The sequence below is a fragment of the Pipistrellus kuhlii genome, unplaced genomic scaffold (genome assembly GCF_014108245.1).
Source record: "Pipistrellus kuhlii isolate mPipKuh1 unplaced genomic scaffold, mPipKuh1.p scaffold_m20_p_4, whole genome shotgun sequence".
In the NCBI taxonomy this organism is placed as follows: Eukaryota; Metazoa; Chordata; class Mammalia; order Chiroptera; family Vespertilionidae; genus Pipistrellus; species Pipistrellus kuhlii.
The window spans coordinates 2,315,511-2,330,892 of record NW_023425540.1 but is presented as its reverse complement, the minus strand read 5'-3'; the positions used below and the strand labels follow the sequence as shown (position 1 = coordinate 2,330,892).

The window sequence follows — 15,382 nt, the reverse complement described above, 5'->3', positions numbered from 1 at the left end:
AGAGAGAAACCGATCTGAAGCACACGCCGCGGGTTCGGAGAAATCCCACCGCACTGCGTTATCTCAGACCCCTCCCTGCCCACGCCCTCGGACTAATGCACCTCAGAGGCCTCCAGAGAGACGCGGAAATTTGTCTTTATAATCACCGAAACGCACCGGCTAATTGTACCCGGTCCCTCCCAGACAAAGGCCGGAGACCCGCGGGGAGAGCCACGGGGCGGGACGGAGCCTCTCCGCAAACCCCAAACCACTGGGAGGACCTTTGGTGGGGGGCCGTGCCCGCCCCTAATCCCGGAGGGAACTGGCAGAGCGGGCCGCGGGGAGAGGGCGGCTGGCGGAGCCACCGGCTCTACCTGCCGCCTCCCGCCGGCTCCCGCTGGGCCCGGAGCCCCGCTCCTTCCGCACCCCGCGTCTCTGGATCTGGGGTCGGAGGGAACGGGGTCCGAACAGTTCCTGTGGGTGTGCGTTCGCCCCGCCCCCGCTTCTCCTGCCCCGGGGAGGCCGCTCCCAGCGGGCCCAGCGGGGAACTCACCCTCCCGGGCGGCCGGCGGCCAGGCTGTGCGCCCCGGCGCCAGAGACCGGGCCGAGCCGAACGGCCGCTCCAGCGGCCCGTGTGCTAGAACCCGGGGTGCGGGGCGGGGAGGACCGCATCCTCGGGGAGACCCGCCCGCGGCCGCAGAAAGTGGGCCCGGCGCGCGGCGCGGCCGGCGGGCACCCGGAGCGCTGGGCGGAGGAGCGGCGCGGCGGGCGGCGGGAGGAGGGGAGAGGCGGCGCGGCGGCCGGGCCCGATCGGCGGGGGTGAGCGGCGGCCGGGGAGCCCGGCCCGGCCCCGGAGCCCAGCCCGGCCCGGCGCGGGGAGCCCAGCCCGGCCCCGGAGCCCAGCCCGGCCCGGCGCGGGGAGCCCAGCCCGGCCCCGGAGCCCAGCCCGGCCCCGGAGCCCAGCCCGGCCCGGCGCGGGGAGCCCAGCCCGGCCCGGTGCGGGGAGCCCAGCCCGACCCCGGAGTCCAGCCCGGCCCCGGAGCCCGGCCCGGCCCCGGAGCCCAGCCCGGCCCGGTGCGGGGAGCCCAGCCCGACCCCGGAGTCCAGCCCGGCCCCGGAGCCCGGCCCGGCCCGGAGCCCAGCGGGAGCCCAGCCCGGCCCGGAGCCCAGCCCGGCCCGGTGCGGGGAGCCCAGCCCGGTGCGGTCGGCGGGCGGGCGCGGGCAGTGGCGCCGGCCGCGCGGGGCTGAAATATGATAATCAGAGCCGCCGCGCCGCGCGCCCCGCAGCCAATGGGCGCGCCGCTCGCCTGACGTCCCCGCGCGCTGCGTCACCCAATGGCGAGGGGCCGGGCCGCAGAGAAGTTTGAGTAAGAGATAAGGAAGCCAGTGCCCGGCCGCGCCGAGTCCCGCCGCCGCCGCGCCTCCGCTCCGCCCGCTCCCGGCGCCGCCTCCGATTCCATCCCCGATCCGAGCGGCGAGGGCGCGGGGCCGGGCAGCCCCCGGGCACCCCGGGCCGCGGTGCCCCCTCGCCCGCCGCGCCAGCATCCTCCCGGGGGCTGCGCACCCGCCGTGCCACCACCATTTCACTGTGGACACTCCTCCCTCTGTCCGCGATGGGAGACATGGGCGACCCACCGAAAAGTAAGCGGCTCTTGCAGCGCGGGGCTCGGCGTGCCGGGCTGGGCGTGCGGGGGGCGCTCCGGCCGGCACGGCGCCCGGGGGCTCCGCGGAGAGACCACGGAGGGGCCGGCGGCTTTGGCTCCCCGCCGCGCCTGCAGGCTTTGCTGTCGGTTCTGATCTCCGGGGGAGGAAAGGGATCAGACCTCGGGTGTGAGCTCGCCCGGGCGCGCTCCGAAGCCCTAGCCTTCCTCCCGGGGCCCCTGAGCTCTCCTAGGTTCTTCTGTTGCAAAGAGAAAAGGTTCTTCTGTTGCAAAGATAAGGTTATGCTGTTGCAAGAGAAGGTTATTCTGTGGCAAAGGTCTGCCGCCGCACGCCCGGTGCGCGGCGAGGGCAGCAGCCTTGGACTTGCCAAAGGGAACGAGTGACACCCGCACGGATGTGTGCGCTCCGGCCGACAACACCCAGCCCCGGACCGTGCGGGAGCGCTGCTGCGGGCACACAGGCTCCCTGCGCTCTCCGCCCGGACGCTTCCAGCCCAAACCTTTTCTTTGGCTTGACTTCTGCACAACCGTGCACGGCGGCGGTTATGGCAAAGAGGGAGGAGAGGGGGAGGGAATGGAGAAAGAAATACACAATGAACGGGTTTGATTGTGTGCTGGGCTCACAAACGTGGACTAGTCCAATCTGCATTTTGCAAATATTCCACCTCCTTTGGAGAAGTGAGTCAGGGTTTGGGTGGCACACGCTTCAATTACCGTTCCGAAGCGCAGCGCTCTTTAAAGAGAAAGGAAAGAAAGGAAGAGGGGCGGGAGAAGGGAATCGCGCAGAGAGCGATCCTAAAAGTGTGTTTATCTCCGTAGGAAGTAAACGGTTAGTCAATCACGTATTTATTTTCATTTCAGAAAAACGCCTGATTTCCCTGTGCGTCGGCTGCGGCAATCAGATTCACGATCAGTACATTCTGCGGGTCTCTCCGGATTTGGAATGGCATGCGGCGTGCTTGAAATGCGCAGAGTGCAATCAGTATTTGGACGAGAGCTGTACGTGCTTTGTGAGAGATGGGAAAACCTACTGTAAGAGGGATTATATCAGGTATGCCCTGTCCGTTCCGCTTCCTCCATTGTGTGAGATGTCCCCTGGTCTCTCTCCCCACGCCTTATTATTTATTATCTGGGGGGAATTTTGCCTGTTTTCGTAGTTTGCCTTCATGGGGTCTGGCGTGCCAAAGTTACCCAGAACGTGTATTGCATACATGAAGCTAAGCTGTTCATCTTACTTTTTATCAGAAAACTCCCCCGAAAAATTGGACAGTGGTTTTCATAAGTTGTGTGTTACTGAAGCTTGCTAAATTGCTCTTGGAATTTATGGTGCTCAAATATTTCCCTTTCTCACCCTCCTCCTTTCAAAACAAACAAAAAATGCATAAAGGGCTAAATCGGGGTTTTCTAAATTTTAAAAAGGTTGATTTTTATTCTCTTGTGCAGTATTTTTCTTCGCTGTTTCAGTTCAGGGTTTTATTGGTAACTTGCAAATTCTTGGGAGATGTCTGTAATGGGCAAAATAAAAGTTTGACCTACACATGCATTTTGAAACAGCAAATAGCCTTTCACCTTTAGGCTGAGAGTTTCTACCTTGAAAATCTAAAAACCAACCCAAATATTTCCTGCAAAAAGGTCGGAAATTTAATCTTTTTAAATATTAACCCTTTGGTAACATCTGAATGTCTTTTCTTTCTTATCTTATCTGAGCTGATGAATTAGACAGAGCAGATCAAATTGCCCATCATCTGTCTACGAACAATTGGTATATTTAGATAATTGAACAGCTTCCTTTCTCACATTAAAATCTGGTAACTGATAAACTGAGCCAATTGCCCATTCTGACAAGACTAAAAACCACATGAGGGACTTCCTGAGTTTTCTTTCAGTTTATTCTGCGTCTAAACTTCATGCTTTGCTAATCGCATACTTTCTTCTGACCTGGGTATATATGTGCGAGACACGGTTATATATGTGTGTGAGAAACTCCATTTCCTGTCTTAGGAAGCCAGTCGAACGCCTAAAGAAAATGTTATTGTTTTAATAACAACCAGAAGAGATAATAACCTTTGCTGTTAAGTTGAAAATATTAGAATTATATATGTATATATATTTTAAATTCTCTAGCGGCTATGAACAAAAACATTAGCTTTTTGTAAGTCCTGCAGTTTGTGGAGCTGAGAACTAATTTACCGTTTAGTCAAAATTTTCAGTATGCACTTAAAATTTTTCCCGCTCGCTTAGAATCCAGGATTTTTTAAATGATTTTAAAAGCATGAAGCGGTGAGTAGAATCTTGATAGACCCATCAAAGGTGGGGGGGCATGGGAGGAAGTGGGGAATGGGGAACCCACGGAGGGGGAGGGGTTTTCCGAATTGTTTGGTCACCGGCAAGGTGAAGCCCTCCTCCTATGAAATGGGAGCTCTCACAGGGAGGAGGCGGAGGGGGGCGAACTTTGGAGGCTACCTTCTAACCTCTGACAAATGAGCCCTTTTCCATTGTTTACCGGTGTGTGAGCGGCGGTTCTGGCGGGGGAGCGCTCAGTTCGCACCTCGGAGCGGTATCTGTGCCCGGAGATAGTGCTGAGCTATCGCACCGCCTGCAAGCCCTGCTCCGGAGACACGCTGTGGAAGGAACCATGGCTTTTACCTCTCCCTCTCCACTCTCTCTCAGCCCCTGGGCTTGTGTTTGTGTGTGCATGTGTGTGTGTGGATGCGAGTGTGTGCATGTGCATGCGCGCGCGTGTGTATATATGTGTGTATATATGTATATATACATATACATATGTGTGTATGTATGAGTGCGTGTTTGCGTGTGTGTGTGTGTGTGTGTGTGTGTGTGTGTGTGTGTGTTTCCTCCCCTGGAGATCCTGGAGCTGTGCAAGCAGAACAGAAGGCCCTTCAGTTTTCCTTTCCTCCCCTTGGGCAGTGGGTGCCCCCTCCCCCTTTCTGGGGGTCTCTCTGTAGCAATGCCCGCGTCTGTGGTCGCTGATGCAGGGCCGGGGGCCAGGCCCGGGCTGCCCAGAGGGACCTCCCCAGGAAAGGCCAGCCGCCGCGGGGAAGAGGTCCCGGCTCCCCCGCAGCCTGAACCAGAGGCGGAGGCCTCGGCCCCTGCACAGGGCCCGGCGCTGCGCTGTGGCTGAGGCAGCGGGAATGGGAGGCCGCGGGGAGGAAGGGGAGGCCGCGGGGAGGGAAGGGGAGGCCGCTGCGGGGAGGAAGGCCGGAGGCTTCGGGGAAACTTTGTTAAGTCGTTGCCCGCGGGGAGCCTCTGTTTCCGGGCGGATCCGCGGACTCCTGCGGGGACGGACCTGCAAACCTTGGTTTCATTTTGTTGTTTCTGCTTGTGCACCGGGGAGTGTGTGTGCACAGCAGCCGCCTGCCGGGCCTTTCCTCTGGGACAGAGGGCCGGGGCTGCAGGCTGTGAGACGTTCCTAGAACCCGTGGCCGGGGGCACCCACTGCGGGGTGCCGGCTGGAGCCGCGGCCCAGGCTTCCGAGCTGGAGGCGGTTGTCCTGGCGCGGACTGGGCGGGCTGGGCGATGGGGGCAGAGCGGGGTCCGAAGGCGGCCGAGGGGAAGGAAGAAACGGAGAGGGAAAGCGAGGCCGAATCGCCGCTGTTCTCCCCACCCCAGCGGCCTGTCCATGCCGGCGTGGGGGGCGCTGGGCCTCGGGGCCTGTAGCGGGGGCCTCGGACGCCTGAGTGACCGCTGCCCTGTGCTTGCCCGGCCCGGCCCGCCAGGTTGTACGGCATCAAGTGCGCCAAGTGCAGCATCGGCTTCAGCAAGAACGACTTCGTGATGCGCGCCCGCGCCAAGGTGTACCACATCGAGTGCTTCCGCTGCGTGGCCTGCAGCCGCCAGCTCATCCCCGGCGACGAGTTCGCGCTGCGCGAGGACGGGCTCTTCTGCCGCGCCGACCACGACGTGGTGGAGCGGGCGGGCCTGGGCGCCGGCGCCCCGCTCAGCCCGCTGCACCCCGCGCGCCCGCTGCAGATGGCAGGTACGCCGCCGCCGCGCCCTCCCCGGCCGCCCGGCCAGGCCGCCGCCGCGCCCTCCCCGGCCGCCCGGCCAGGCCGCCACCCGCTCCCTTTTCCCCGGGGCCGCCCGGCTAGGCCGCCGCCTGCCCGCTCCCGGCGGCTGCAGAGGGACCCCGGGGCCGGGCGGCCCGCAGGCACCCGATGCCGGAGCGCAGGCTGCGTGCACCCCCGGGGTGAGGCTGGGGCAGCCAGGCTCCCCGCCCATTGTCCCCTCTGCCGCCGCCTGCGGCCCGCGGTCCCGGCAGGCACACGGAATGCAGCCGTGTGCACACAGGCAGGCACACGGAATGCAGCCGTGTGCACACAGGCAGGCACACGGAATGCAGCCGTGTGCACACAGGCAGGCTCACGCCCAGACACAGCGGCCCGGTGTGCCAGGGCCTCCCGCCGCGGCTTCCCGGACCCGGGCCGCGGCCCCGCCAGGTACCCGCCCGCCGCCGCCTGGTGAAGGGGCGGAGCCTGGCCGCCCCGCTGCCTCCTCCAACCCAGCCACCGAGGTTTGGGGTCCCCCCCCCAGGTCACTTCACTTCTCAAACCCCTTTTCTGCCCCCCACTCCGAAGCATTTTTAAAAAGTACTTTTTAAAAATACTTTGCGGGGAAATGCACACGGAGAGAGAGTCCCGGCTCAGGGCAGGCCCGCGCGGGGCCGTAATTTAAAACTGTCAGCAAGCCGATGGCAGTAATTGCCCTAAAGGGGGCCTGCCTCCTCAGGCCCGGCGGTTTGGTGGGAATTCCGTCCTGGGGTCCGGCGGCGCTAACACGGAATTGACCCCTTAGGTGTTGACCTGACCCCTCGGGGGTCCTGGGGGTGTGGGATTTGTGCCCTGCAGGCCGCAGCCTTTCCCGGGGAGCGGAGGAGAAGCAGCCAGGTCCCCGGCCTGAGCGGGGGAGGGAGGGGGAGCTGGGAGGGGGCTCAAAGGCAGACACTGTTTCCAAGCCTGCCTTCGGGCCAGGAGCAGAGCTGCCCGGCGCAGGGTGAGAGTATCGATTCCCTCTAAGCCCTGGCTGAGAAAGCGGGCGCAGCCTCTGCTGGCAGGCAGCTGGGCGGGGGCTGCAGGGGATGTGCGACCTGCTGGCGGGGCACAGGGGCCGGAGCCAGAGGGTGGCGGCTTCTGCTGGGGCTGCCTGTGCTCCGCGGTGGGGGGCACCGGGGCCGGGTGCTGGGCAGAGTCAGGAGCCCGCACCTCCCAGCTGGCCGCCTTATCTGGGCCCCGAAGCAGGGTTTCAGTTTTCCTTTGCTGGGCCCGGCCCCCTGCACAAACACCCAGGTGGAGGGGGAGGAGGAAGGCCAGGGACTGCAGAGCCGGCACAGATGCCCCATTTCCGTAGCCCCTGGCAGGAGTGGCCATCCGCCCGGAGGTCCCAGCTTCCCGGCAGGACTGTCCCGGTGGCAGCCACCCTGGCTGGCCAGTCTCTGGCCGCCCTGGCTGTTCGGTGTCAGCTTCCCTGCGACCTGAGCCCCAGCGTCCGGAGGCGCCGCCCTGGGCGCTAGGGGAGGCCAGCGGGGAGGAGAGAGGACGCCGAAGGTGCCGCCTGGGCTGGGAGCAGGGGACCGGCTCTGGGACTGGCCCCTCCGCGCCCTCGGCGGGACAGAGCGGGGACAGAGGCGGCTCGGGCACCGGCCACACGGTGTGAGGTTTGGCTCTGCCCGGGCTGCCCTGCTCTGGCTCTGGCTCTGGCTCTGGCTCTGGGCTCTGGGTGGCCCCCACAGCCCCGGCCCGCGCTCACGGCGCCCCCCGCCCCGCAGCCGAGCCCATCTCTGCGCGGCAGCCGGCGCTGCGGCCCCACGTGCACAAGCAGCCGGAGAAGACGACCCGCGTGCGGACGGTGCTGAACGAGAAGCAGCTGCACACGCTGCGGACCTGCTACGCCGCCAACCCGCGGCCCGACGCGCTCATGAAGGAGCAGCTGGTGGAGATGACGGGCCTGAGCCCCCGCGTGATCCGCGTCTGGTTCCAGAACAAGCGCTGCAAGGACAAGAAGCGCAGCATCATGATGAAGCAGCTGCAGCAGCAGCAGCCCAACGACAAGACGGTGAGTGCGGCCGGAGGGGGGAGGGAGGGCGCGGGGGCTGCAGGCTGCCCAGCGGGCTGGCTGGCCTCAGGGCCCATCCTGATGGGAGCTGGAGCCCAGGCAGGAGGCCCCTCACCCCAGTGAAGGGGAACTTCGGCGGGCGGGAGGGGCAGCCCACCCCCCAGCCTTCCCGGGTGGGCTCACGCCCCTCAACCTTGTTCCCATCCACACAGCGACCCCCCTCCCAGCAGGCGGGGGCGGCAGGGCCTGGCTCTGGGTTTGACAGGCCCTCAGCTCTGGTGCCCTGAGAGCAGGGAGGGACCAGGCTTGGTTTACTGTGAAATCCAGGGCGTGGGAGGGGGTACCCTGGAGGCCCCCTGAGCCCCTGCCCCACAGCGGCTAGGCCTTCTGCAGCGCCTGGAGGCCTGCGAGGTCCCCCAAGGTGACCCACCGGCAAAGACAGGGCACCCTCTGCTCAAGGTCAAGCCCAGGCTGCGGGGATGGCAGGCCCTGGCACTGTTTCTCCCCCCGCCCCGCTCCTCCCTGGTCACTGCAGGCCCTTCTGGTGAAAAGAACCTCAGGAGTTCATTTCCCGCCCCCCCCCCTGCTTTTTACTGCTTTGGCCCTATTTTTAAATGCCATAAAACCCGCTGTCATTAAACTTGGCAGGCCGGCCCAGCCTGGGCCAGGGCACTTTCTAAGCTGGTTAGTGCTTAATAGTACAATAGCCGCCAGGCCGGGGGGAAGGGGTGGGGTGGTGCTGCAGGGAGAGCGGCCTGGAGAAAACCAGCCGAAAGCTCAGTGAGAGGGCCCGGGGGCCACTCCAGCTCCAGCCGGAGGGAGGCCTCGCCTGCCTCCACGCCTGTGGCCCCGATGGCCGGCGGAGGCATTGGGATACGCCGCCCGGAGAGTGAGGGAACGGGAAGTCACAGGAGAACTGGGTCTAAGGAGGCCGGAGCGGACCTCCCGGTCCAGCCCGCAGAAGCAGAGAGACGGAACCCGGTGAAACCGCAGGAACCCCCGCTGTGCCCGTAGGTGCCGGCAGATTAACTAAGGAGTCAGTGTGGCCAGAGAGATAAGATAATGCTGGGCATATTTGCTCAGCCCCGCGGCGGACAGTGGAGGCAGGGTGTGTGCTCGTTAACGTGCCGGGGTGGGTGGGGGTCGTCCACAGAACATCCAGGGGATGACCGGGACCCCCATGGTGGCCGCCAGTCCCGAGAGGCACGACGGCGGCCTGCAGGCCAACCCGGTGGAGGTGCAGAGCTACCAGCCGCCCTGGAAGGTCCTGAGTGACTTCGCCTTGCAGAGTGACATAGACCAGCCCGCCTTCCAGCAGCTGGTGAGTGGCGGCTCCCCGGGCCCAGTCTCCCCAGCAAAGAGGCTCTGGTGGGACCCCCACGCCATGAGAGATCCTGGGGTGGGGTGGGCGGGGGTGGAGGCGGGTGCCTCCCAGGGCCGGGACCAGGGCTGGGCAGAGACGAGGGTGGCTGGGGAAGAGGAGGAGCAGGCTCCTAAGAAAAACAAACCTCCAGCGAGCCTTTTCGGGGAGAGCCCGTCATCTGAGCGTCCAGGTTGCATTGTCTGTCAGTCCCGCTTTGATGGATTGGCCTCCAGGTGCCGGCTAGAGAGGCGGGCGTGCGTGGGAAGGCGCCGGGGTGCCAGAAGCGTCCGCCCCGGCTCCCGCCTGAGGAGGGACACGGGAGAGCACTGGACACTGAACCGGCCGTTAGTGCATCTCCTCCCGCCCCCGCTCCTGGAGAATGGGTGTCTCAGGGCCTCAATCACAGCGAAGTGAGCGATGTGGACGCGCATAGTCAGGGTCCTAACCAGTGGGCAGCCGGCGTCTGTGCGGGTGCCGGTTCAAATAGGTCAAGAAAGAGCGTCCAGTGATTCAAAGACAGGACTGATACTTAGTGTTACTATAGCTCTTTCTGGGACTGGCCCCCATCTGAAAGGCAGCATTTTTAAGTAGACGATGGAAGCATTGTTAAGTATTAGGAGTTCAAATTCTTCATGTAATGACATACTATCGAACATGTATTTAGCAAGAGGGACGTGAGTTCTACCCATCAGGTACAATGTGAAGATCTCTTAGCGTGCTTTACCATCCAGAAAACAGAAAAGGAATTCATCTTTCCCCTACAAAAGGCTTCAGGGTCAAGATAAAGAAGATGATTCAATCTGTGTCCTTTGTGATATATGTACACAGGAGGTTTTTTTTCCTGCTTAAATAGTAAACAGCCCCGGAGAATCTTGTATGGCATAAGATCCATCCTAAAAGCTGTTCCTTCCTCCGGAATGACAGTTTGATGGAGGTTCGCTCTTCCCCTCACTTTTACCTGGAGGCTCCGTCTTCCCCTGTGACCACACGGAGGCAGTGGGCCTGGTTTCCCTGGGTAAGCCAGCCGGTCTGGGAAAATCCCAGGAGTCCTCTGACCTCCCAGTGGGAGAGCTGAGCGGCAGGGCTAGGAAGGTGGACTCTGGAATGAGGAACCATCCCTTATTTTAAAGTCGGGGCAATCTCAGGAGTTATTTGGGTGAAACCTGGATCTCGGGGCCGGTGGGGGAGGACGCAGAGCAGCTTCCAAAAGAAACCTTGGTGACGGATGTGAGGGATGTGAGCAGAGGTAGAGAGGCCTGGGTGGGGGCTGGGCAGAGAAGGAGCTTTGCAACAGCCACAGTACTTTCTAGAGCCCCATATTTATAATCCCTGGGCCTCCTCTGGGAAGGAAGAGCCAGGCTGGGAGAGAGGGAGCTGAGACAGAGAACAAGGAAGGACGCCCAGGCTGCCAGTCCTCCGAGGAGGCCACCCTGTTCCTCGGAGCCCCCCGGGAGTCAAGAGTGTGTGTGATGGATTTTCTCCTCCCGGAGAGAGGCCCTGATGCCTGTAGACAGACTCAGCTGCTCCCCGGGCAGCAACTCGGGGTGATTTTATCTGGAGCATGCGTGGCAGAGCCGTGGCACCATCGCACAGGGAGAAACACATTTGTCCTTAAATAATTTAAAACGCAACCCAATGCTGGGAATTCAGGTTCCGCTCTGACAGGGCTCTGGGAAGACGGGAGATGGAGAGGATTTCTCCTGGAATCCTTTTTCCGGGGAGGCGTGCTTTAACTGTGGAAGTGGAATCCTATCCCCGAAAGCTCTGTGCGTGTCTGTCTCCCTGTCTGCACGCTGGCACCTGCAGGCACCCACATAGACAGGTTGCGCCTCCTTGTCTGCACTGGCCAAGGCCGCCTTCACTCCCCTCTCACCCTCCGCGCAGGTCAGTTTCTCCGAGGGAGGCCCGGGCTCAAACTCCACGGGCAGTGAGGTGGCCTCCATGTCCTCGCAGCTCCCCGACACCCCCAACAGCATGGTGGCCAGCCCCGTCGAGGCCTGAGGACCGACCGTTCTCGCCCCTGGTGGAGCCGGTGGGAGCCCATCCCGTTGAACTCCGAACCAGAAGTATTTAACGCCCCCGTCCACGGAAACTGAGTCGAGGAAACGAATGCTCCATGAAATGCACGAAGCCTGGTTTGATGACAAGGTAATATGGTAGCAACACTGTGAAGACAATCATGGGATTTTACCAGAGCGGAAACCAACCACAGAGCAACGCCCGGGCCCAACGCGCGCTGTCCAGTGTGACCTTAGGAGGACTGAGGGAAAACAAACAAACCAACAAAAAGACGTTTTTAAAACGTAGAGGATTTATATTCGAGGATCTCAAAAAAAAAAAAAGCGCTTTCATTTCCTTGCCCTTCGGAGAGCCTCAGAGGCAGGGCCTCCCGGCCGCCCCGTCTGAATGGTGCTGTTTCTGGGCGGCCTGGCCTGCCAAGCTGGGCCGAGCTGGAGGAGGAGCGGCTGAAAGGCCCTTTCAGAGGTGGCGCTGGCCGCGGGGTTTCCAGGTGACTTGACAAGGGGTTCATGGAAAGCCTGGGTTTCTTAGCATGTCCCTTTTCTTTCCCTCCAGCCCCGTCTCCCCCGCCTCCCCCTTTTTTTTTTGAGATCCATCCTCTCTTATCAAGAAGTCTGAAGCGACTTTAAAGGTTTTTGAATCCAGGTTTGAAAACCGACGTATAAAGCATTGCAACAAGGTTACCTCTATTTCGCCACAAGTCTCGGGATTGTGTTTGCCCCTCCTGTCTGTCCAGGACTCTCCCCCCAAAGATGTGTATAGTTATCGGTTACAATGACTGTTTCTCTCTCTCTCTCTCTCTCTTTTTCTCTCTCTTTCTCTCTCTCTCCCTCTCTCTCTCTCTCTCTCTCTCTCTCTCTCTCTCTCTCTCTCTCTGGAAATAAAGAGGAAAAGGAAAAGGAAACTTTTTTTGTTTGCTCTTGCATTGCAAAAAAAATTATAAAGTAATTTATTATTTATTGTCGGAAGACTTGCCACTTTTCATGTCATTTGACATTTATTTTTTGTTTGCTGAAGTAAAAACAAACAGAAGAGAAGACAAAGGTTGTGTACCGTGGTCTTTGAATTATATGTCGACTCCTATGTGTTTTGTCATTTTATTTTCTCTCCTTAAATATGTGAAAAATCAAAGCGCCATATGTAGGATTCTATCTGCAGGACTATTTCACTAATAAACGTTTGGCATAGATAAATAAATGAACGCTACGGCCGGTCCCTCTTTTCTGTGCTTACAAGGAGCAGTGCTGCCCGGCAGTGGGGTGGGGGGTGGCCGCCGTGGCCCCGTGGCCCCCAGGCTCCCCGCAGGGAAGGCAGGGCTGAAGCCTGCAGCTCCCCACTGAGCCCTCGGACTGGTTTTGGAAAATTAGGTGCTGTCCTCCTGCCTGCTCCCCCCACCTCCTCCCTTCTCTCTTTTCTTGCCCTGCCCCCTTCCACCACACCGCAAATAGTAGAGGAGGGCCCAGCTTTATTTTCTTAGACTACGTGCTTGTTTTCACCCCGTCTCCTGCGTGGGCCTGTGGAAGGGACCCCTAGTTCAAGGATGAGCTCTTGCTCTCAGAGGGGCTTTCTTCGTGTTCTGTAGCCCGGGAGGCCTGACCACTCCTTCCCAGCGGGGCAGCCCTGGAGAAGCCGGTGTTGATCAGGAGGAGCAGTGGGGGGTGGGGATGTTTCCAGATCTGTCAGCCTGTGTGTGTCCTCACCTTCCCCCACCCGGTCCCCCCAGCCCACCCCCCACTTCTCCCGCAGTGCCAGTTCCCAGGACCTTGGAGGGGTGGCTGGCTGGGTCCCGGAGCACAGAGGAGGCCATGGGGAACCGCATTTTCGGGGATGGGGGCCCAAGGACTCCCCTTTCTCTCTCACAAGTATCCCCCCCGCCCTGCCCTGAGCAGCAGCCCCCATGGGAGAGCCAGCGCCCCAACAGGGCAGCGGCCCCATCCACAACCCGCTTCCTCCCCTTCGGGCCTTACTGTAGGGTTTGGGGCTCCACCTTGTGCCCCTCCCCCATGACACTTTGGCTCTTTAGAAGCTGGATTCATTTGCACTCGGGAGCGTCCTGTTGTGATTTAAGTATCTGACAACCGGTAATTCGGAACACCTACGAAATCTGGGGAACCCTGATCCCGAGTCTGCCTGGTGCCCCGGGACCCCTGCCAGGGAGCAGGGCGGAGGCGAGCGGGGGAGCAGAGGGGGGGGATCCCAGCTCTCAGATCGCTGTGCTGTGCCCCTTCCCAAGCCTTCGGGAGTCAGGGAAACGGGCTCAATTAGGCTTTTGTTTGGCTGGGCCTGCGGAAGGGTTAATTACAGGCCCACGTGGGGCCGAGAGAAAACAAACTTTGCATTGACAATGCGGCAGCGCCTGGGACGGCCCCTGGCTCTCTTTGTGGCCTCTAATTCTTGACGGAGGGGCAATAATTTGGCCGGGGTAATGGTGCTTACAGTCGTTCAGAAAAACAGGAGTTGTATCTTATCTCACATGGATCTTCTCTGGGGAAAGCTCGCTCTACTCCCCCCCCACCCCTTTCCTTTCTTATTTGTCCTTTCTGTTCTCCCCGGCCTGCTTCTGGCAGGGGACCTGCCTGTTGGCTTCCTGCTCACCACCTCTATCATCTCTGTGGGTCTGCCTTTTCCGTTTTCCCCGCCATCACACCTGGGACAGATGGATAACGAACGGGAAGGGCGGAAGGCCCAGTGTGCATGCCTGCCGGTGTCACCATGTCACTGACTGTGCCATTGCTGGTCAGGGGGGTCCTAGTCCTTAAGCCCCCCTCCCCGCCCCCCACCTTAGCCTCTGCTAGACGATGGTGACCATGGAGATGGGGGGAAAACAAACACACAAAATAGCAAAAACTTTAGGGTTTGAATGCCATGGGAGGACCCCGGTGTGAGGCACACATCTTGGCCATGCCTCATCATCCCGGCTTTTATTCTAAGATTAGGACGGGGTTGGGGTGGGGGTGGGTTACAGATATAGATGTCCGTGTGTCCTGCAGCCCTCAGCTTGAACTGAAGGGCAGTCATTTGGGAGGCGGTGAATGGCTTGGATTCGCTTGCTGGATTTAAGGCGTTTGCTGCCCGATGGCGGAGAAGGGGCGGACGGTTCCTGTATTATTCACACGGAAGGTGCGCTCCCGTCTCTGCTCCTCGCACATGCAGCTGAGATGGCTCCTCCTTTGCACACCCCCCTGGGTATACTCCCTCCCCCCTGCACACCTCAGGACCCGCTCTTCTCCTGGAATCCCTCCTGCTGGCGCTTCCCTGGTCCTCCCTCCCCTGAGGACGCTGCATCCTCCCTCTGGACACCTTGACTCATGCTCTCCGGCTGCTGCCAGCTACACGGGGATGCACTGGCCCCAGCTGGCCAGGATGCTCCCCTCCGAGGGGGATCTGCAGGGACACCCGCACCCTCACCCACAGGACTGCCCCCCATTGTTTCGGAGCAGTCACCTCCTGTTTCAGTCGGCTGTCTGTCTTTCCTTGGCATCACTCGGACCTGGCTTTTCTTACCATGAAAAAAAAATCCCTTCCCAGCTGGAAGGACATGCCTGACCATACCTTTCTCCATGGAATTAACACTCAGTCATTGGGGATCCCATGTGTGGGGTGTACCACTTCCCCACTTCACAGCTTTTATGGGGTTCCATATTGAAAGGTGACTGGGTGCCACTCTGCCTCTGGGTGCTGGGGGGGCGGTTAGCGGATGGATTGGAAGGTCCCCTTTCCTGGCCCAGCCCGGCCAGCCAGAAGGACATGTGCTTCGAAGGCTCCAAGGAGTTCTTTGCATTTCCCCAGCACCTGGAAATTTAAGTCATAAGGTCAATCATTCCCATCGAAGTGTCCTGTAAATCCCAAGTGGACTTACTTAGCCTTTTCCTCTTTCTTCCTTTCTCTCCCTTTCTCTTTCTCTTTCTCTCTTTCTCCCTTTCTTTCTTTCTTTCTTTCTTTCTTTCTTTCTTTCTTTCTTTCTTTCTTTTTTCTTTCTTTCTTTCTTTTTTTCTTTCTTTCTTTCTTTTTTTCTTTCTCTTTCTTTCTTTCTTTCTCTTTCTTCTTCTTCTTCTTCTTCTTCTTCTTCTTCTCTCTCTCTCTCTCTCTCTCTCTCTCTCTCTCTCTCTCTCCCTCCCTCCCTGCCCCCCCCCTTCTTTCTTTCTTTCTTCCTTCCTTCCTTTCTTCTTCTTCTTCTTCTTCTTCTTCTTCTTCTTCTTCTCCTGCTTCTCCTTCTTCTTCTCCTGCTTCTCCTCCTCCTCCTCCTCCTCCTCCTCCTCCTCCTCCTCCTCCTCCTCCTCCTCCTCCTCCTCCT

At 60.3% G+C, this 15,382-nt stretch overlaps 1 protein-coding gene across 1 annotated transcript; it reads left to right on the top strand.

Moving 5' to 3' along the window:
* Window positions 1-1,225: 1,225 nt before the first annotated feature.
* On the top strand, window positions 1,226-12,286 carry ISL1 (ISL LIM homeobox 1). Its single transcript, XM_036410764.2, has 6 exons — window positions 1,226-1,620; window positions 2,502-2,691; window positions 5,375-5,634; window positions 7,420-7,706; window positions 8,860-9,027; window positions 10,954-12,286. The coding sequence occupies exons 1-6, from the start codon at window positions 1,593-1,595 to the stop codon at window positions 11,068-11,070; spliced, it is 1,050 nt and encodes a 349-aa protein (XP_036266657.1). The 5' UTR covers window positions 1,226-1,592; the 3' UTR covers window positions 11,071-12,286.
* Window positions 12,287-15,382: the final 3,096 nt, after the last annotated feature.

What these genes read in the sequence shown, in the direction of transcription:
- ISL1 (XM_036410764.2), top strand. Translation starts at nt 1,593, where the DNA reads ATGGGAGACATGGGCGACCCACCGAAAA. An exon ending in AGCAGCCCAACGACAAGACG is followed by an intron (nt 7,707 to 8,859) that starts GTGAGTGCGGCC and finishes GGTCGTCCACAG; the next exon opens with AACATCCAGGGGATGACCGG. An exon ending in AGCCCGCCTTCCAGCAGCTG is followed by an intron (nt 9,028 to 10,953) that starts GTGAGTGGCGGC and finishes CCCTCCGCGCAG; the next exon opens with GTCAGTTTCTCCGAGGGAGG.